At 49.1% G+C, this 22806-nt stretch overlaps 1 protein-coding gene across 5 annotated transcripts in view; it reads right to left on the reverse strand.

The window, feature by feature from the left end:
- The window catches only part of Sipa1l2 (signal-induced proliferation-associated 1 like 2), a 151796-nt gene that overhangs the window by 28374 nt on the left and 100616 nt on the right, over positions 1 to 22806 (reverse strand). For all 5 annotated transcript variants that reach the window (NM_001357372.1, NM_001081337.2, XM_011248389.1 and 2 more), the window contains 7 exons: positions 21734 to 22310; positions 17711 to 17985; positions 6860 to 7117; positions 5478 to 5561; positions 3892 to 3992; positions 3440 to 3543; positions 1066 to 1451 (listed from right to left, as the gene is read on the reverse strand). In NM_001357372.1, the coding sequence (NP_001344301.1) occupies positions 1066 to 1451; positions 3440 to 3543; positions 3892 to 3992; positions 5478 to 5561; positions 6860 to 7117; positions 17711 to 17985; positions 21734 to 22310 (1785 nt within the window). The remainder of the gene's footprint in view (positions 1 to 1065; positions 1452 to 3439; positions 3544 to 3891; positions 3993 to 5477; positions 5562 to 6859; positions 7118 to 17710; positions 17986 to 21733; positions 22311 to 22806) is intronic.

Genomic DNA, 22806 nt, shown 5'->3' on the forward strand with positions numbered 1-22806 from the left:
GAGCAAAGGTGAGCAGAAGCCACACCCCCTGATGAGACACACTGAGACACACTGACACACGAGCCTCTTCTCTGAGTCTCGCAAAGAGAACCCAGAAACCTGAAATTATCAGCTTTTAAACCAGCATATAGATAGACAGCTGTCAAGCCAGAGTACAAAACCATGCGCAGACATGTATTCTGTATCTATATTTAGGATAAAATCCCCTTATATTTAGCTCCTCTTTACCCCCAACACTGGGGGGCTGCATACACCACAGCCTCGAGATACTTCATAAACAAATCAATTAATTTTGAGACAGGTCTCACTAACACGCCCAAGCTGACCTTTAAGTGGAATATGCCCCAGGCAGCCTTGATTAGCCTCTGAGTAGATGGGATTATAGGCCTGCACCATCAGGCTTAGTCAGACACTTACTTAAAAATCCCAACTGGGGGCTGGGAAGACAGTTCAGCATTCAGGAGTGATTACTGCTCTTCCAGAAGACTCAAGTTTGGTTCCAGCACCCACACTGGATGAATGACAACTGCCTATAACTCTAACTCAAGAGGGTCCAACTCCTTTTCTGGTCTCTGTGGGCAATTTACTATGTGCACATGTTCATGCACAGACCCCAAACCAAATTCCTGCAGTACATGGCCTGCCATCAGGCTTCAGGGACAGAGATAGTGTGATGGTGTTCACAAGCTTACATAAGGGAGTGAGGTGAGTCCCCAACAAGGAGCTGCTGCTGTGCCTTCCCTCCTCCAGGGTCTACAACGGTTTCTGACAGGAATGGTGAGATACTTCATATATAAGTGAGTCACAATGCATTCACAGATAACCTGGGACACAGGTGGCCTGCAGGGTGGACATGGCTGACAGACACTGAAGATTAACTGGTTTGCAGCTCTCTATCAAAAGATATCAGGGTCACAGGCTGAGAGGGGAGGCAAGAGACACACAACTCAATAGCAGAGTTCAGGAGATGAGCACTCTCTGTGGGATCAGATGGCTGGGCAGTTAGCAGTGACAGCCTCAGGCCCCACCCATACTGCAGGTGCAGTTTGGCGTATGCTGGCTTACCTGGAGTGGGAGGAGACCTCACTGAGGTCACCCATGCTACCGTCAGCAGCGCTGCTGGAGATGGCAGAGGCATAGCCATGCAGGGCATACATCTTGGCAGGGTCATCGTCAGCTACCGAGACATCAGCAGCATCTGCCCACTGCTCAGCCCGGCTGTGCATCAGGGACCTGCTGCCTGTCAGATGCACTGGGCCAAGGATGGTGGCTGGCATGCACGGCGTGGTGTCGATGCCGCTGTCGGTGGACGCGCCTTTGATGTAGGTCAGTCCCAGCAGCTCGGGGTCCATCAGGTCCCCTGACCCAAAGTGCTTGTCATCACTGTTGCTGGAGGTGTTACTAGACAGAGTGTTGCTGCTGGAGTGGCTGGAGCAGCTCTTATCCCCAATCTGGAGAAGAGGATAGACAGACGGCCTTTGGGTAAACCCCCATATACTGATCACCCCAAACATTAGGCTATAGCCAAGGCTTGGGTTGAATTTTATGTGCTCCCTAAGTCAGCAATAGATATAGAAATGGATTTTCTCAATATCCTAGTTTTGTGTGTGTGTATACACATGTGTGTCGATGTTTGTGTGTGTGTGTGTGTGTGTATGTGTGTGTGTGTGTGTGTGTGTGTGTGTGTGCGTGCTTTGCTCCTTTGGGTACCAGTCTATTTCCTTTTGGAGTCAGTATCTTTGACTTTTAACTTCCAGCTGGTAAGTCCCAGGGATCTGTCTGCTTCTGCCTGGTCTCATGCAGAGGTCCTGCCTCTTGCTTCCTCCATCACTGACAGGAGCTTAGCATCCTGTCTTTAGTCAATCACTGGTGTATAACACACAAATGTCACTGACAAGGATTATATAGATGGAGAAGGATATAAAACTCAGGCAGAGGAGGAGATCAGTTTACATTTATAAACTTCCTGCCATTTACAGTCAGTATAGCATTTCTCTTAAAGACTCCAAGTTTGGTGAAGGAGACCCAGGTCTGAGTCATAATGGTAAAACGTCCAGTTAGTCCCTGGGTGCTTTCTGAGGTCATAGTGCCACATGCCTCCTGTGCAGAGAAGGACTCTGCAACTGTGAAGTGCCCTGCAAAGAAGCACGCAGGCTCTCAGGGAGCTAAAGCCAAGTGAAGTCCCAAGAGGAAGATTCCAGACTAACTGTCTGAAAATCACCCATGCTGTAGGGAAGACCAATGCCAAGACAGAAGAGATCCTCTCTGTCACTGTGCCCAGACCGACTCAGCTGTCCCAGTTCGAGAACCAGTAGGACCAGGGCTTTGGAGCCGGGACAATGCTCCTGTCCAGGCCATTTCCTAGGGGCTTGGCCATCTCTCTTTTTTTCTCCATCCTCCTGCACCTTTATGCAAATCCTGGCTTCTCTGGTTTCAACCTGGCCCCTCCACAGCCTGTCTTCCTCTACAGAACTACTCTGGACGTCTGTAGACGCAGATGTGAGTGGACTCAGGAAGTGGCTCAGGCCAGGTCAGGGCTGTGGCTGCAGGAAGAATGGCTGTGCGCAGTTAGGGGAACTGCAAAGCTCACTGATGTGCCAAGGGGAGGGAAGAGTGTTGCCCAGGAGTTTGTAAGTTTCTTTCACCTGCACATTTTCAAACCACCCAACTGCAGCTCCTTTGTAAGGAGTCTCATTGAAAGCTGCTTCTCCTACAGGACTCCCCTCATTTTATGGTATAGATAAGCTGGTCTGTGGGATTAACAAGGAACCTGCTGTCAGTGGACTCTCAGCAGGCTGCTGGGCTGCTATGGTTACGGACATCTCAGTGACATCAGCAGAGGGACGTTGCTGCAGCTCCTCTGGCGAGAGGGACTGTTTCTGTTTCCACTACTGCACTGTCCCACTAAGTAGCTAAATGGTTGACCAGCTAACCCTGGGGGCAGGATCTCATCACTATCACCGTGAACAGCGAGGTTGGCAGGGTGACGTGCATGTTGGCTTTAGCAGGAATCTGCTGTAGTCTTTCCGTGGTCCTTCATGAACTGAGAAAATAAACAAAACTTACCCATTTCCCTTCTCTTTTTATCCTCTTTTATGAGTGTCCTTTGTGGAAAATAACACGTGTCTGATCCCTGCCACAGGTGTGCCACCTGCTGTGTGCTGGAATGTGTTTATGTTCTCAATCACTCCCTGCCCTACTCTGAACTGGGCTGAACCCCACACAGCACTGAACACCACATGTGGGCACATGCTGCCATACTGTGTGCTGGGCTGTACCCCACACTCTCAAGCATGGAAACACCATATGTAGTCCTACTGGGTACTGAGATGCATCCCATGTTCTAGAGCACCATGGACAGGTGTGCTGTGCCACCCTCTATATGCTGACACACATCAATCCTGCTACAGGTGCGATCGGTCGTAGATAGAGGACTTACATGAGATAGCTTATTGGGGGACTCTTTGCAGCTTCCGTCTTTCTGCAGCACTCTTTCCTTATAGGAGCTCAGGACCTTGGAAGGTGGGCCATGCCATTTGGTTTCTGTGACATTAAAGAGAGTTGAGCACACAATTTCCAGTGTTAGCAAGAGGGAGGAAGACAGGGTTCTGATGGTTTGAAACTTTACTATGACTTCCCAGGTTATCAGCAAGCACACGGGAGGCAGCAGAGTCCCCACACAGAGGGACAGATTTCTCCAGGCATTATAACCAGTTATCTGAAGCCATGCTATAATCATAGCTACCCCAGAACCAGCCAGCCACCCACAGGCACCTCACATGGCTCACAGAGAAACTCATCAACTATGGTTGTCCAAGTGAATGAGTGGAGACAGGGAGAAAGTACAGGTCAAGGGGGGCCCTGGAGGCCCGGTCCCCAGGGCTGTGTTACCTGGAAGCCTGCCTCCCTCCAAGAGGTCCTCCTGCTCCCCGGTTCCATCGCACTCCACAGAGCCTGGGCCCTGGTGCTCCAGCAGGAGGGGTGATGGGCACCTGCAAAGAGGGAGTCCGGCTATTCTTTTCTGACACCGCCAGCTAGCAGAGGACAGGACGGATCAGGTATGAGATGGCTGAGGTTTCCTACAGAGGCTACCACCATTCCAGGGCTGATGCTGTCCTAGGAAACAGTCCCCTGACTGTGGAAACACAGTATCCTGGTCGATCTCTCCAGGGAAAAGGATGCTGTTTCACCAGGTCTGACACACAGCAAGCTTCAACAGATAAACACGCACCACCAGCGTCAAGGCCGCAAGTCCTCCAGCTCTGGTGGAGCACATGATCGGCCTTACTTTTGACTAAAGCGCATGGCACTGATACATCTGAACACTAGTGCATGTAAAGAAAAGAAAACCTGATTCAGTCTAGACTCTGCCCTGATGGCCTGTGTGATACGGGAACTGGAAAAAGGAAAACATAATCTTAGAAATGAAGGAAGTGAAGGCAATGTGCTTGTGCTGCCGTGTAATGCCATGAGCTGAGTCCACCGTGGGTCTGAGACTACACAAGGCTTCCCATTTATATAAGAACAAATCGAGGCTCTGCTCTCCTTGCTTAGCCATGGCTTCACTTAGAAAAGGGATTTGCTATTTAGCTGTGAAGAATTCTGTCTGCCATGTGAGATGAAAAGCATGGTATCCAAATTGGACAGCAGAATGCCTGGCCTGGAGTTCTGCTCTGCACCTGAAGACAGTGCCATGATTGCCATGCTCTTCCATGGACAGGCGTTTTCTGTCCATGCCAGCTGAGGCCTCCATGGATGACTGTGTTTTGTCCACAAAAGGGCCCAGCTGTTGACTACCATAGACGGACTGTGTCACCACAACACACATCTAAAACCTGAATGCTGTGCTACATGCTACCTCAAGAGTCCCACATAAGGTCAGTGTGTACGTGTGTGTACATGCGTGTGTGTATTCACAAGGGTCTCCAGTTGTACCCACACTCCTGACTCCTGGGGTATGACACAAATCACAAAGGCTCCTCCCAAGGAGGCCTCTCCAGCCAGGTGGCTGCTATGTTGCTTCTCCAACAGGGAGTGAAGAAGCTTCAATGATAAACTATTCTCTGGCTCTCAGGAGCTGTCTCCTATTAGCAGGTTGAGTCAGGGGAACTTCCCGAGAGTTCCCATCCACAAAGTCCTCAGATCTACTCTCTTGTGCTCAGAAGTCCATTCCATGTCAGAACAAAACAAAAAACCCAACAGGGAAGACCCAGGAACACTGTCACAGAAACAGAGTTTCCCAGCAGGGCATGGTGGCACACACACCTACCACCCCAGCACACAGATGGATTATCATGAGGTAGAAACCAGCATAGGCTACAGTGTGAGCCTCTGATTTAATCAGAAAACTCTGCACTTGCTAAAAGTGCTTGTTACAGGTGGCCTTCTATGCAGCTCACACACAGGAATGCATTTGAATGAGTCCCAGGTACAGACACAGGCTCCCCTGGGGAGACAAAGGCAGGAAGGAGCCTTACCCATCGTAGCCCACTTGTGGCCGCCAGGGTCCGCTCCCACCAGGTCCTGGGTCGCTAGATGATGACTGGTTGCTGGGAGAACTTCTGAAAGGGGAAGAAGAGCAGCAGGGTTTGGACATCTCAGTCCAGCCTCCCCCCATTCTGACTTGTGCTGATTACAAAAAATTCCCTATGTCCATTCACAAAGCAATGTGCAATGGAACCAATCAGGGAGATAATCTGAGAATCGGCGAAGCCCGAGATTTCTCAGTTTTATGACAGAAACCCATCACAGGAAGGAGTGTGGATTTGGGGACATTTGCTTTCTGAAGGTGAAGGCACAATGGTGGCTCCAGGGGACAGAAAACCAGGCATGCGGCGGGAGTGTACAGTCAGAAGACACCACTTACACCTGTTACACAGAGCCTAGTGCAGATCACATCTGGGTCGAGTGCACAAGTGAGCAGGAGCAAAGCTATAATGTGGCACGACCACCGACTTTCACACAGCTGCCTACTGTAATTCTAGAGATCACTTTCCAAATCTCTATGAGAAGTCACTTGACAGAGACGATGCTCGCCAAGATCCCTCTGGCTGCAGGGCCCCTCTGGTTTCCTCCATAATTCTCTAGGTTCTATGTGATTAGAGGGGTGCTGCAGACTCTTGCCCCAGGTGTTACTGTGTGTGCTTTGAGCGCAGGGAAGCTGCGTATTAAACCCCATGATCCTCAAGTCCAGAGGCTTGGAGCCCAGATGACTTGATTAATGTTAAGTTAAAAGATTCCTGCTCCTCCTGGGAGCATAAACTAGAACAGACAAGAAGAGCTACACATTTTGTTAATTCTAGTAAATATTTGTATAGGTTTACAGTGTGTAGTGCCTGGTTCTAAGCCCTTCAGTGATGCTGATCTGGGTGGTCTTTAGGAGGTCCTGCCGGGGTCTACATCCTCCTTATTTTCCAGACGAGGGACATACATCAGAGAGGCCCAGGGGACAGCCCAATAGGCAAGCAAGACCCTGGCTCCTGGTGTGTATTGACAGGTCTACCAGATCAGAGCCCTCAGGGATCAAGTGTCCAGAGTAAAGGCTCACATCTCTATGGTGTAGGTCACAGGAATGTTTAGACAGGAATTACACATAGAATCAACTGTTTTGGTCTTAAACACAACCTATGCAATTTAGGTGCCCTGAGCTCTCACCACCTTCTCGTGTTACTGTATTTAGCTCTAAAAGCTGTGTCCCGGGTGGGCAGAGGGTATCTGCTCTGACAACAGGACAAGGCTAGACTCTGAGCACCACTGTGACTGAGGCTATCCCATTGCCCTGTTTGCCAAAACTCACAACAAGCTATCACAGAACCAGCCAGGCTGCTCAGTTAGTATCTAAGGGAGGCTGTGGTGTTACCTGGTGCCATCAGGCAGCTTCCTATCAAAGGATGTGCTCCGGGGGATGGCGGCCTGGGCCTGCTGCAGCAGCGGCTGGCACTGGAGTCGGTCAGGTGTGCCAGGCACAGGTGAGGCTCTGGAAACTGGCTGTAGGGCAGGGGTGGGCACACGGTGCCACGTGGTGTTCCTCCTAAAAGGTGTCTTGTACTCACAGGGTGTGCCCTCGCTGTCCAGCTTGTATTCCACCATGGGGATCCGGCAGAGCTCTGAACAGCCCCTGTGGAGCCAAGAAGAGGCGGTGAGACTATAGCTTCTTGGAGGACCCAGGCAAGGCCTGCTCGTGGCTGAGCAGATGGAGGGCTCAGGCAAGGCCTGCTCATGGCGGAGCAGACTCTCCTGCACGTGCACCTGTGCTTCCTGGGGCCTAACAGGATGGCACCTTACATGTGCTCTAAGGCATCCTTCCCTAGATGCTCAAAACCGTTCAGCTGCTGTCTGGCCAACAGTCAGACGGAGATTCTAAAAGATCCAATTGTAGCTTTCTCCTGCCTGCCAACACACCATAGGCTGGTTGGGTTGGGAAGTGCTGCACAGTGGGAGGGACCACGGCCCTTTGGATGCTGTGGGTTATTCTTAGTTGTTTTCAAAGCCCTTCTGTATTCCTCCAACTTCTGCCTACTGTCACGAGATATCAAAGCCCAGAGATGCTGCAACCCTGCTCACTATTAAACGGCAAGGTCATGGCCAGACCCAAGTGCTGCAAATATTGTTCACAGAGCTGGACACGGACACAAGACATTGTTCACCAGGGCCCAGGCATCAGTGTCAACCACCCAACTGGCCATGCTGGCTCAGCAGTCAGCCTCTGAAGGCAGTGCCCTCAGACACTCAACGTGAAAAACTGTCTCCTAGCCACCCTTTAAAAGAGCTGCTCCAAGAACATCCACCCGTTAGCAGATGCCGGAGTAAGGCTTGCCAGTCCCTTTCAGAAACATTGCAGAGGAGCAGCAGGAGCTTAGCAGCCCCCAGGACGCACAGAGGGAACGTCACCAGGACACACAGAGGGAACAACGTTACCATGCCCTGACAGCCCACAGAGGCTCAGTCAGAGATGCCAGCATGACCCACCGACACAGTGAATGCAGAGTCCATGAGAAGTTCAACGCTAGGCCCTGAGGTCCAGCAGGCAGGGAGCAAACAGAGGGTCCTAGAAAGCAGGGCTCTTCAGTGCTCTGCAGAAAGACAGGTACTTAGGCCAGTGACACTGAGTAGGTAGGAAGTGGAGAAAGATGAGACTTAGCCTCACAGTTCTTTCTGTAAGTTCAGCCTGTCCCCAAAGACTGAACAAGGACCACTCCCACCATAAAGGCAATGGATGTCTCAGTCCTTATAGTGAAGCTCCCTGAGCAGCCAAGGCTCTGATACTGACAGACATTATAACTAGATCTTAAAGTCTAGAAAAAATATCTAGCCAGTCAGTAGAATGGCAAACTGAGGTACTCTTCCGAAGAACTTAGAGACAAAACACCCATCTTTCACCAAAAAGAAGGGTGTGTGTGTTAAGGTAGAAAATTAATAAGAAACACTACCAAAATATCAGAACCAGAAGACATGAAAACCAGATTTGAAGGCCCACAGGGCACGAAGCACAGACAGACAAACAGCCACCTACATACACCCTGTGCAATCAGATCCCGGGTCAAAGGCATGATCTGGACATGGCAGGAGACCGGGGTGGAGGGCCGGCCGGAGCGCTGCTCTCTGCAGCCATGCTGGAAGGTTTCTGATTAAAATAATTCCCAATGGCTCCAACCATGAAGAGAGAACCGGCCAACAGAGCAGTCTGGTTTGTATCTCACAACCCTGAGGATGCGTCAGTGCCGCCCTTGGGGAGCAGCAGGAGAAAAGCCTCCATGAGACAGGCACAGGCTGTCTTCAGAGGAGGCTCTGACCACCACACACCCCATTCCTCACCTTCTAACTTCATTCCCTTCCACCAAAGCCAAACTTGCTTCATAAGCTAGCCTATATTTCTCTGGATTTTCTGAGTTTGACAGTCAATATTTAAGTTGAGATTTGCCTGGATTGTGATGTTTTATTGCAAACGGAATTTGAGGAAACATTTACCAAAGAGCTTAAGTTCATGAGTATTCTGCTCTGTATCCAGATTCAACACCCGCTGGGACCGCAGATTCATCCACACGGCCAGTGATCTAACTGGAAGTCACGAAATGGGACATTACAGTAGGAGGGCCACACCTGTGTCTGCTGTCACTTCCAGAGAGCGGTCCCCCGGTGCAGGGGAGCCCAGGCTGTGCGTCTCTAGTCTCTAAGGCTCTGCCCACACTTCTAAGGCCTGCGCTTGCAAAGGGAGGGCGGATGGCTGAGACTAGGGTGCTCTACTTAATTCACACCTGTGGACTCTAGCTGCCAACAGCACACCTCAATTTAACTTGAATCTCGGAAGAAAGAACTTACATAAATGCGCACTCACACCTCGTATTTGAGGGGAGTGTTGTGCATAAGGCAGAGTGAGGAACAGCAGAACTAAGTCTCTCCAAACATCTCAAAGTCCTATGCAAGAGGCTTTTTCAAATGCAAAAGGGAGGGAGGGAGGGAGGGAGGGAGGGAGGGAGGGAGGGAGGGATAGATGTACAGTCTTCTGCCACAAGAGCTACCTGTTCTCTCAGGCTGCAAATGAAGCTCAGTCACTGAGGTGCTCACACTGTGCAAGCATAGGAGCCAAGTTCAATCCCTTAAACCTACCCCAAATCCCGGAGGTGGCACGAATTTGAGGTCTCAATGCAGGGGAGGTGGAGACCTGTGACCCCAAGGCTGACTAACCAGCTACTCTAGCAAATCACAGCAGGTTCCCTGACAGACGCTGACTCAAAAAACAGGGCAAAGAACACTGCGGGAGAGACCTGATGTTGACCTCTGGTTTCTACACACGTGTGCATCCACATTTACATGTTTACTGGCACGCATGTGAACACATACATGTGCACACACATGTAACTGCTATTAAGTGACACTTTCATAGCACTAACTCTAATGAGCAAGACTTTTCTTGACTCCCGTGACTAATATGTCAAACTACATAGACTGTAATGGAAGTTACCAGACCTGCTCAACCTTACCTCTGTTCCACAGGTCCAAGGGAATCGTCAGAGAATGCATATACAGAAGAATTGCAGGGTAGCCCTCAGAGACCCCTGTGCAGAGGCGGACCTGCCTGAGCCTTGACTTCACCATCCCTGCTTGGTTTGGATGTGAACCACCCACGTAAGTTTGTGTGTTTGAACACGCAGTCTCCAGGTGATGGTGTTGTTTTGGGCAGTGAGGCCTAATAGGAGGAAATGGATCTCTGGTAGACAGGCCTTGAGGTTAAGGCCCAGACTCCACTTCCTGCCTGCCTCTGCTTCTATTCTGAGATGTGAGGAGTCCTAGAGTGCTCCTGCTGTAACTCCTCAGACCGAGAGCCAAGGCAACCCCTCCTCCCTTAAGCTGCACTGATCAGGTGTTCTGCCATAGAGACAGAAAGCAGAGCTTACGTGGCTCTCACAGTGGACTCTGGGGACATCCTGGGACCCTGGATAACTACTCTTAGACTACTGCAGATGGCCCAAACATGTCAGAAAGACCTGTCAGAAAATGACATTTGTTAAGGGGTGGGAGGAGCTCTACTACTCTTATGTGTAAGTGAAACCTCTGTCAGGCAAAGACACATTTGTTCAGACAGCTCCAGTACACAGTGGCTTCCTTTCCACCCAGAGGACCGAGTCACCGTGCAGGAGCACACTGCCAGCATTAGACACATCGTGAGCTTTCTTGTCAGTGAGAAGCTAAAACACGTTGGTGTAGGCCGTGGAAGTGATCACTAGTTTATCAGCACACCAATTTCCTCTTTGCTCCACAACACTCACAGACATCATCAACTTCAGGATTCAATTTCTAGCCTAGGTAGAGATCAATAGAAATCTAGCTTCTAGGTTAAAAATAAAGTTGATTTTAACATCTCCCCTCTCTCCAGTGACTTCTCTGGCTGTAATCTCTTCACCACATAACCTGAGAGCGAATGCGTTGCAGGCCAGGGTCACCAGTGATGCACTGGATAGAGTAGGAGTCTGCAGGGGGCTGAGAGTTGCTTGGACTGAAACTTTAGAGCACCCTATATTTTGGTGCTGTACCCTGAAAAGCAATTCTGACCTCTGAACTCAGCACGAGGACTTTGGGATAGTTTCAGCCTGTACGGAGTGCCTGTTGACTCTCCTGCTCCCTAACACTGGGCTCCCATCTCCCATGTGTTTTTCCTCACTATTGACAAAATACCTGAACAAAGCAATCCCCAGAAGCTTCTAGGTTTGTCTCCCAGGTAACTCCACATTCTGTCGAATTGGCAATGTTAACGTTACCCTATAGAAGACTTCTTGGCTCTACTGTGACCCCCACTTCCTAGCTTTGTACCACATCTAACAAAGAGGTAATGTCTACTGCCAATCATGGGTGACAAACACCTACACCAACTGCCCATGCACAGCATGACTTCAGAGATTCAGGAAGGCCTCTGTATCACCTGCACAGGCCTTCTTACAGCACCCCTTCTTCCTAGCAGAGTCTGTTTGCCCTCCATAATAAAAGCACTTGAAACAGAGTCATCTCTGGCCAAGCTGGACTCTTGGATCTGAAGTAGGGTCCCTTTATCCACAGCTTCTCTCAAGATGGCCATCCTGGACCAGTTAGGTGCTAGAGTCTCTTCTATTCCTAGTTAGACACTCAGCACCCATCAAACTTCCCACTGAAGAGTGAATTTGGACTTGGGCCTAAAATTCTCACCTGCTAGTATGTGATGTTGACAATTACTTTAGACTCTGAAACTATCATAGCGTCAGAAAGCAGTCTAGACTGGATCATACAAAACATAAAGACTCTTGATATGCCAGCAGAACTCTGTGGACAGAAGTCTTCTGAAGGAAGCCTGCACTGGGCAGCAAGCAAGAAGCATAAAGAAGATGGATCTGGGGTACAGGTACATAAGAGCCACTGCCTCAGAATGCAGCACAGCACTTCACAGATAGGCAACCTTGCTTTCGGTTTCTACAAAACAGAGGAAACCGCAAAGGCCTTATAAAGTTCTTGACCATGAGAGTTTCTAAGTTTATAGGGTTCTGGGATTTACACACACACACACACACACACACACACACTTTTTTCTTTTTCTTTTTTCCTGGAGGTTGGAGAGACGGCTCAGTGGTTAAAGATGCCTGCTGTGCAAACCTGGAGGTCTGAGTTTGAGCCCTGAAAGCCAAGTAAAGGTTTCAAAGCCAGCTCCACATGCACGATATCATGTATGGCTACATCACACACACACACACACACACACACACACACACACACACACACACAAGCATACATAAATAAATATGAATTGAACAACTGTGTTGAGCTGTAGTAGCTGTAGCCTATGATCAGATATTTGATGGTGACACCTGACCACATGGGTATTGTCACCACTTAGTTAATTGTTCACAGGTGCTCCTGGGAACCCAGTGCCTCACCTCATGCAGCACATATCACATATTCTGTGTGTCATGTGCGGTTGTGAGGGACCAAGGAAGTCACCATTTCTCAGAGTTTTCTCAGAAAACTCAAGAGCAGAAAAAAATGTTTTCTGCATTGTAACACTTGTATGTGATACAACGGTTCCTGGTATCTACAGATAACGAAAGGTTATCTAAGAAGGCCACACCTAGTTGTCCACCATCTAGGCCACAGGTAACCAACCTGGCTGGCATGGGATGGCTGCCATGTTGCCCCTGCACTCCTGTTATCGAGCAGTAACAGCATCTATGTAAACTGTAAGATGGAACTGGCCAACAGGAGGGTGATGGTCTTACAAACTGCTGCACAATCTTTGTTATCAGGGAAAGGGGTACTGCTTCAGTTAACAAATCACTCACAAGAAAAACTGTGTAATAACACCGGGCAGACTAAAGGGACCCAACAGAGTGGAGACGAGGCTGACTTGTCAACAATGCAAGTGATTGGCAATTTCTGCCATTGAGTTGTTGGGAATTCTAGTGGAATGAATTGAACCAACCAACAGACAACTGCATGGATGGACAAGTGAACAGAGAATTAAGGAATAAACAAATGGATGCCAGAGAAAGAGAATGAGAGAGTGATGAAAACACGCAACCCGGCAATGGCTCTGGGATTATGGGCTTACCACGCTTAGAGCGCAGGTAATCACTGCACTGGCAGGCATGGCAGGCATGGCAGGACTGAGCATGTGTCAGGTGGCTGGGTGGCCGCTAGAGCTTCAAGTCCTGAACAGTTTCAACATTTCACACCAGGACTCATTAGAGGGTTGGTAAGACAGGAATAGATACAATAGCCATTTTACTATCTATACAAATAAAACAAATTAGAACTGTAATCTAAAATCTCATTTGAGTCCTCTCTCTCTCTCTCTCTCTCTTTCTCTCTCTCTCGTGTGTGTGTGTGTGTGTGTGTGTGTGTGTGTGCGCGCACACACACACACACACACACACACACACACACAAGCTGTTAAAACAGAATTTTCTTCCTGTTTCTCATTTCCCATTCTTCCCTCTTCCTGTACTTCAGGGAGTCAGGCGACAGACAAAGGCATGGTGCACGAAGCTTTAATTTTATAGAACACTGTGAGAACAATCAGTTTGGCTCTAGATAACCCATGGAAATCTCTGCTGCCCTGTGTCACATGGAAATGTGGACCCTTGTCAACAAAGCACAAAGAATCACAGGAGCCAGATGTACAGCCTGGAGTTTCATTTCCATTTTTATTGGACATATTTACTAAATTCGCAATGTGTGGCAAGTCATGCATGGCTCTGGAGAGTCATTACTTCTCAGACAGCGGCCTTTGAAGGATGCCTTTCCCCTAAAATGTCACTGACTGAATGCGAGGGTTAGGGGTGGGGCCTGATCTTTGAAAAACAGAAAAAGATCTTTAAATAGAACAAAACCAAAACCCAACAACTTTGTGTGTGTAAATGTGGGTGGGTGGATGCATGTGGGCCACGGTGCCCATATGAAAGTCACAGGACAACCCTGGGTGTCTATTCTCACGGTCCACCTTGAAACGGGGGTCGCTGATGCACAGCAGACTGGCAGGCCCTGAACTTCTGGGGCTTCCTAGCTCTGCCTCCCGTCTTGCCAGAGGAACGCTGGGCTTCCAACCTCCCAGGGCTGCTCTCCTGTGGGCCTAGGGATCTAAACTCAGGTCTGCATACTTCCTGGCAAGCCCTGCACCTACTTAGTAATCTCAGTCAGAAAGACCTTAATCAGGCAGCCCAGGGAGTGGCAGCACTTCCGGCCCAGTAGCCAGAATGAGCCCATTCCTCAGCTCATTTCCATTTGAAGAGTCATCCCCGGTGCTCCGGGTCGCTCCCGAGATGGGCTAGAATTTACTCAAGGGTCCTGGCCCAGCAGGAGATTCCTTAATGAGCTTCCCCCACCAACTCCATCAAGAAACCAAAAGTGGCCCTGGTTTCTTTCAACTGGGAGCAGGGTGGAGGCAGGCAGCTGGACTGTCCTTGAGGCTCAGAAATGACTTCAGAGCAGGCGTGGCTTTTGATTCACACAAACACACCAGCTCCACACAAGACTTCAGTCAACTCTGTAGTGAAGGGTGGAACCAGGCAGGCATCACTGACCTGAGGACAGCCAGAAGTGCCCATTAACCTGAAGGCCCCTCAGGCTGCAGGAGGAAGCAGATGGGTTCTCAAATTATTTCTCACTGATATCCTGTAAGAGTATTACTGAGCTAATCTATCTATCTATCAATCAACCTATCTATCTATCTATGAATGAATGAGGCACTTTCTCATTCAGAGAGGCACAGCACTGAGGTAAGATTCCTTATAATTAGCTAGTTTTGCCGTGTCTGTCACCCTCATAGAACTTGCACAGAGGCCCACTACATAGTAAAAAATCACACAGATGTGTGCACATGCACATAACTGCTCATTTAACTCCTTTCCTTCCTGACAGGCTCTAAGAGCCAATTTATGAAAGAAGATGGAGGTAATTTTCCACACCACAAATCAAATGTGATGTCAGAGCCTCAGGCAAATCCTGTATCCTTAACTATAGGACCATGAAACCAATGTAAGCTGCCCTTAAAGAGAGTTTTCAGTTTTATTTAAAAGGTTTATTATTTATTGGTGTGCATGTGCATGCATACGTAAGCTGGGAAAGCAGCTTGGTACTTGCCTAGCATTCCTGAGGCCTCTAGCAACATGCACACAGGAGCATGTGTGAGACACATACATGAACTCCCTCTTTCTAACATAACAGAGTACTACAGGGCCTGACTGTACTGGGGCATGGCTGGGACACCCAGAGCAGCACTTCCTGCATAGCTAAGAGCTGGTGTGACAGGGCTGCAGGCAGAGGACTTCTGACTACAGCACATACCATTCTCAGGGCCCATCCCCATCAGAAGTGAAAGTGAATCAGGAAGAATGAAAACACTAACTTTAAAAAAGCTCAATGGAGAGTCCTGCTTGATGTGTGCTGGGTTGGTTCCTTCCCCAGAGGTGAGAACAGAGAGAGGGCAGCTGAGCAATGTAAGGAGAAGACTGTGTGCTCTGGGAAGGGCATCAACAAAGGCGAAGTCTCTGAATAAATATCCTGGCTATTTTCAATTGCACTTAAAACAAAGAATTAATTATAGGCAGATCCAGGCAGATAAGAAAGCCTCTTTGGAGGAAAAACATGCTCTTGAGGAAAAGACAGCAGCAAAAACATCCACTCTGTAGTTTTGTTTATTTGTTTTAGCTGAAAAACAATTCAATATTCCTTAGGAAATTCTATTCTTTGAAATCATGTGCTCAAAATACCAGGCATAATGAGAATGTTACTATTTTTATTATCTAACGTTCTTAAAAGCTTCTAGAGTTTCTTACAGAGCAACAGCAGACCAAACCTATATCAGGTCTGGAAACGTTTTCACTCATCTCTGCAGTTGTCTTGTCTCCAGGAGAAACTGAAGACCTGACCCTTGCTGACAGAGGAGGCACACATCTGTATTCCCACCACAGATGCCCTTAAAAGTTGCTGTCAAAGACGTTCACTTACAGGCCACGTCAGCTTCTATTCTAGGAAGGCCGAGAGGAAGCTTAGCTCTTACTCAATTTGACTTTTGTTTTATGAAATAGTTTTTTATCTTCCATTGTGGCTTCTTTATCTTAAGTTTGGCTCATGGGGTCCTGGGACAAGGCGGTAGGGTCTAATGGGCAGAGTCTGGAAATGTGAGGTTATGAGAAACTCCTTGTGAGGGCTTTACAGGAGTCGGACCTTTAACACCAAGAAGGATTTCAGCTCTTTTTAAACCTTTATTTTATAAACCTATTGGCAAATGTAGGAAACATGGCCACTGAAAGACCAGGGGGCTAGGGCTGGAGCTCAAGGGTGGAGTCCACGCCTAGTGTGCACAAGGCCTCTGGTTCTATCCACAGCATCACAAAAACAAACCCACCAGGCTGGGAGCCAGTGCTAAGTAAGTTCAATCTAACAGACTTTACAAACTCTGGCATCTTAACCACCGAGACCAAGATGACACAGAGCGGAGTGGTTTGTTTTCTAAAAGATCCCCATTTAGGGATGAGCTCCCCAAAGGGGCGGCCATTAGAGCCACCTGTGGTTAATTAAGCTGATTTAATTAAAGTGAAAAATTCAGCCATGCTTCAAGTGTGTGGCAGCTGCATGCAGCTTGGGCATGGCACAGATGCGACCAGGCGTGTGCCCCTATGAGGGAGGAGAAAGGAGACCTTTGTGTCCTGAGTCCAGAAGGTAGATACAGCCAATGCACTGTCCTCATAAAAATGTCCCCTTTGATATGACAGGAATTTGTTGGGGAAGAGCAGCGGGGAGGGGCCTGGGAGGGAAAACTGCAGCTGCGATGTAATATATGAGAGAAGAATAAATTAATTAAAAAGTGACAGAAACTTGAGCGAATTTAAAGCAATCGTCTTTCCCCCTCAACTGAAATGTAGAGCAAACACTAATCATGCTGGTAAGTTCTGAGTACTCTGAGGGATCAGGGTCCCTGTGGTGCAGATGTGAAAGGAACTTTAGGACTCCTTCCTTCCCCATGACCACACAGCAGGGCCCTGACCTCAGCCTCCTGCATCCTCCCAGCAGGTAAACTCTGGGGCCTGCCTCATGACTAACCGGATGGAGACAGACACAAGCTGCATGGCCACCAGAGCCCACACACCTGTACTAAAAGAACCACACGAAAGTAAAACGTCAAGGTTTGAAACTCACCTATGACTCTCAGCAGTTCTTGCTGAGGATGCAGAGGTTGGACAGACCTAGTGGTGTCACCTTAAGGCTGAGTGCCACGACCATCTGTCTGCAGCAGACAGACAGACCACTCCCACACCTATGCCTGTCCCTTCCTACCACCTATGTGCAGATGCCCTGTCCCTGTTGGACACCTCTGAGGCTTCAGTGTGAGAACAGCATGGCCCCCAGAATCTGCCTACAGTCTCACATTGCTCCAGACAGGCCCTGCCTTGTTAGCTACTCATCCTGATTTGAGCTGTGCAGGCTGTGAAGGTTGTGCACACTCAGTCTCAATAGGTCAGGTGAGCCAAATGGACCCACCCCCTGGTCTTGGTGACTCAGTCTCACAGTCAATATCTGGTGTCACTCTTTAGCGCACCAATGGTGCATGCCACATGCTCATCTGAAACCCTTTAACTAGTGCGCCAATGGCTCAGGTGTCCACTGACAGCTCACCAGCTCTCTGAGGATCCTGCAGGCAGGCAGGAATGTCCCTGGTGACAGTGCACACTGCCCAGCCTCCTGGTCTTACCTGCGGGGAGAGCCATCCTCGTGGGGCTGGATGATAACTACTTTCACAGTCACAGATGTCCGCAGTAAGTCAATCATCTGCTCGTGGGTCAGCGTGGCCACAGCCACCTTGCAGATCTCCACAAGCCGGCTCCCTTGGCGAAGGCCTGCCTTCCAGGCAAAGCCGAAAGGTTCCACATCGGCAACAATTCCTTCAAAGTTCACATGGAAGCCAAGCTGACCCAGCCCGTTTCGTCTCAGGGTCATTTCCACAGTCTCGCAGCCTCTTGTTACTATCTGAGGGGAGGGAAGCTGTTAGGCAGGTTTGATCTTTCTCCCTGGATACCACAGATGGGATCCCACTGGGGACCACCTGCACATATCTAAGCAAGCCCCTCTCCCCTTTGGCTCTATCCTCAGCCACCCCTCTGTCCCTTCAAGTGACCTGGAAGGTATCTGAATCCAAAGTTCACCATGGTTGCCCTTGACAAAGAACAACAGAACCAAAGCTGGGTTTTACCCTGGCTCATGTGGCAGGCTGCCTGGCTGGAGAAGCCGTGAGCTCTGCACGTTTTCTGCTAGTCCCTCCACTTCCTGTCACTAACAGGGCTCCAAAGAACTTGAATTCCTCTCCTCTGGATGCAGTACAGCAAGAGAAAGAAGGAGACAACCTCATTTCTCAGACTCCAAGGCTTTCTGGGTATGTTTTTTTTTTTGGGGGTGGGGTGGGGTGGGTGGTTCAAGACAGGGTTTCTCTGTGTAGCCCTGGCTGTCCTGGAACTCACTCTGTAGACCAGGCTGGCCTCAAACTCAGAAATCCGCCTGCCTCTGCCTCCCAAGTGCTGGGATTAAAGGCATGCGCTACCATTGCCAGGTTGGGTACTTGTATCTAACTCAGAACAGCAACACGTGGCCTGTGTTCAGGAAGGGCCCAGGAGAGAATGGACTGTGAGAAAAGCCACAACTGTCTCAGATGCACTGGCCTGAAGACTTCCTAATCTGTCCTACCTGGCCTCCTGGGAGTGACCACCTATGTCCATCTGGTCCCAAGGGCCCTTCTGATCAATGAGGGGCTTTGCAGGTAGCAGAGGAGCCCTCTGTTCCTATAGCCACCCTTCCTTCTGTCACCTGTGCCCTGGAGGCTAAGGGATATCCCAGGAAGCTCCAATGACACTCCCCTCGAAGACTAGGAGTCTACACAGTATACCAAGAACTTGAGAGAGCCAGCTCAGTGGCTTGGTGCCACAAGTAAGGTAATTGGTCACTGTAACCCTCAGAGGCACTGATGGAATGTGGCTTACAATGCCATGAAAGGAAAACATGGCTCATTAAACATCATTTGAAGATGATGACATCACTTTTTTTGTGGGAAATTTCAAGTTGGGAGGTATCATCCCCCATCCCCAAAGCCCTGGGGGCAGTGTACAGAGTTTCAGTTTAATAAACTCTCGCGTCCAGGAACCTGGCTCTGAACACACACATTCCTATTATTGAGCCCCGTGGCTGTGAGCGCAGCTGGGGAGCTGTGGCTTGCTCCCTGCATCAGCATCTGGCCTAGGTTTCCATGGTTACAAAAGCCAGTTGGCTTCTCCCAGACCAGCATGAAGCTGGGGACTCAGCAGAAAGGGAGCGCTGGTGTCAGTCAGGAGGGAAGTTCCAAAAGGTTCAACTTTTCACTGATCTGAACTCATTCCAAACAGTTAACCGAGCAATCCCTCGGTGCCAACCTCCACAGACATGTCCTCACCTCTTTTCCAACTTTGCTCTAAGCAGCCTTAACACAGTGGCATCTAAGATGCCTACGTCCTGGCAGATGAGAGAGAACGAAGCTGCTTCCTGAAGTTTAATTGGAGAGACTGGCTAGGCAGCATCAGCTAGTGCTGCTCCTGACTTCCTCCCTAGTGTTACCCAAGTCATCCAGACATCCCTGACGGTAGAGCAGGCTCTCTCGTCTCTCAAGTGCCCCATGTACTTACGCAGACATAATAACCCTGTGAAAACAGCATCTCCCATCCACATGCCTGCCACCATCTCCATGATTTGTGGGGCCCACTGGCCAGTGCAAATAGAGGGTCTTTATTCAAAGTCTATTAGGTTCAAGTGTGACAGGGAAACCTCCACCCAAGCATGGCCCTCTGAGGATGGCTTCCCAGGACTCTCAGATGGCACACCCAAGGTCCCTCTGGGAGTGAAGTCTCCTCCAATATGTACAGCGTACACTTCTGGCTGTACTCTGTACCACACGCAACAGACAGTAAGATCACCATCTACAAAAATGTGGGGTCCCTACCACCTCTAACTCGCTGGTCTTAGATAGACATTGCCTGCAATGACTGTAACCACTCCAACACCAACAGATACTGGCTGATTCTACTCTCTCAAGACAGCCTTGTAATAATAAAAGAGACTCACTCTCCGGGACGGAAGGACAGGAAGTGTAATCTGTATCCCTTTTTAGTGATTCTCAGTTGACTACGCAATGCATCTCCTTGGGAGAGGATTGACCAGTGAGATGTTCTATGTCTGAAACGTGCTTTCTTCTTGTACTGCACCAAGCAATCCAAACAGCAAATTATTGCTATTGTTCTAAAGCACACACAAAGAAAATCACTGGGAACAAAACTGTGACTTGTTTCCTACCTTGGGCACAATGCTGAGGTTTGGTGTTAAAGTCACATTAAGGCATGGAGGCGCATACTTGTAATCCCAGCACCCGAGAGGCTGAGGCCAGAGGGTCTCAAGTTTGAAGCTGGCCTGGGATATTCTATAAGCTCCAGACAGCCTGGGTTACATGGGAAGACCCCATCTTTTAATCTGTGTGTGTGTGTTCATGCGTGTGTGTACATGCGTGTGTGTACGGAGGTCAGAGGTCAACCTGGGCGTCACTCCTCAGATGTCCACCTTGGTTTTGAGATGAGGTTTCTTTATTGCGATTTGAGGTTCTCAGACCAGGTGATGATGCTGGCTAGCAAGGATTCTCTCACCTCTGCCTGCCCAGTGTTGGGATTACAGGTGTACAGCACCACGCCTGTTCCATGCGTGCTCAGGAGGAAATTGAGGTCTTCATGCTTGTACAGCAAGCTCATTGCTAACTGACTCACTGGCCTTGTCCAGCCCCAGACCTTAACGCTCCCCCTCTTTTCAGAAGTCTCTCTCTTTGACAGATGACTCTTTTCATTTCCTAACTTACTGTCTAATTTTGTAAAATAGGAGATATTAACATTACATTTAACTTTTTTTTTGGTTTTTCGAGACAGGGCTTCTCTGTGTAGTCCTGGCTGTCCTAGAACTCACTTTGTAGACCAGGCTGGCCTCGAATTCAGAAATCCGGCTGCCTCTGCCTCCCAAGTGCTGGGATTAAAGGTGTGTGCCACCATTGCCTGGCCTCACATTTAACATCTTTAAATTAAAATATTTGCTATACAAACATGCAAAAGGGAGTAAAGAGGGCCCAGTCATTAGCAAATAGCAAATCTGTATTTTTATGTGTGTGTAGTGTCTATCACACAAACATGAAATATTTTAAATTTTCTTCTGGTTTCTCTTCAACTATTACAGAAATGGTTCATAACATTCTTTGAAGTTGGCTCAGCTTTCCTAGTCATGGGGTTGTGGGAGCTTCGCTAATTATGTTCACTGACTCTTATTTACAAACAAAACAGTAGGCTGTGGACGGTGAGTTGGTGGATCACTCAACTACCATGCAACTCTCACACCCTGGGTGTGATCTCCAGCGCCATACAAATGGGACATGGTAGACTACAGCTGTAATCCCAGCACTTATGAGGTGAAGGAGACAGGTGGATTACAAGTTCAAGGTCACCCTTGGCTACCTGATGAGTTCAAAACTGTCCTGGGCCCTGAGATACTATCTCAACAAACAAACAAACAAACAAACAAACAAACAAACAACCCAAAGAGAACCCGTCCTCTCTGGAATAGCAGCTGCTTTCCCAAGCCCTGGGACTATAGTGGAGTTCCCTGTACAACCTGCTGGGCCTCTGAGGCTGAAGCACAGACAGTGGGAGACACACGCCATACTTACTAGCAGTCGTTGCACTATTTCTCGGATGTCTTCAGAACGGTTATCCACGGAGGAGAGCAGGAGGCACTCTCCCCTTTCATAGAAGGCTTTGATGCTCACTAGCCCTGAAGTCCAGCCAATCACGTCCCTACAGGAACAGTTAAACACCACATTCTTGGAATCCTTCTCGATCAGCATGATGAACTCATTGGAGATCCCCAGGAGACACTCAATGTCCGCGGACTGGCCAAAGTCCCGTGCCACCACGTGCCACATGATGGCCCCGATGCTGAACAGGTGCGCGTCCTTCCTTGGCTTTACCCGCTCTTTCTTCTTTGCCCCCAGCGTGATGAAGCTGAATTTTGCAGAAGTGTCCACTGTGGCGGTTGTGACAAAGTTCTCGGCTAAATCCTTCAAGTATTCTTGCCTTGTTCGGGTAGCCATGGCCCGGAATTTCTCTGACTTATGGGCCGCATTTTCTGCATTGATCACTTTGGCTAAAAGGAAGTCCCGGAAGACAGCTGACTTTGGAAAAGTTACACCTTTGGGGATTGGGGGACCGAAGGGAGGGACATCCTTTGACCTGGAGACTCCAACACTGAGGAAGAAAATGACATGGGATGAGCTATGGCTCTCTCCTTTGAGATGACACGTTCCCACACTGGCTGCACAAACCTGAAGACCAGAGTTCAGATCCCCAGAAACCATATCAGTGAGCTCTGGGCTTCACTGTCTAAGGGAGAAGAGCCAAGGAGGAGGACTCCTGACATTAACCTTGGCCCTCCAAATGCATGCATGCATGCACACATGCAATGTGCACCTCCGCCCAGCAGGTGTGTACCCATACATGCAAAGCATGCACACACACACACACAAACACACGCTGAAGATGGAAGAGTTAAGAAAAAAAAATAAACTCCCATACACCCAATACAAGCAGTAAGGCAGGGAGCACCCCTCTCAGTGTACACAGAACAGTCACTCATCCTAGTGTCCTCCTGAGACCCAGCCCCAGACAGAAGCGAGGTCTCAGAGCAGGCCTAACAAAGACGGTCTTGGGCTCTGAAGCACACTCAGGCCTTTAGTCATCAAAG

Source organism: Mus musculus, chromosome 8, assembly GCF_000001635.26.
Source record: "Mus musculus strain C57BL/6J chromosome 8, GRCm38.p6 C57BL/6J".
Classification (NCBI taxonomy): domain Eukaryota; kingdom Metazoa; phylum Chordata; class Mammalia; order Rodentia; family Muridae; genus Mus; species Mus musculus.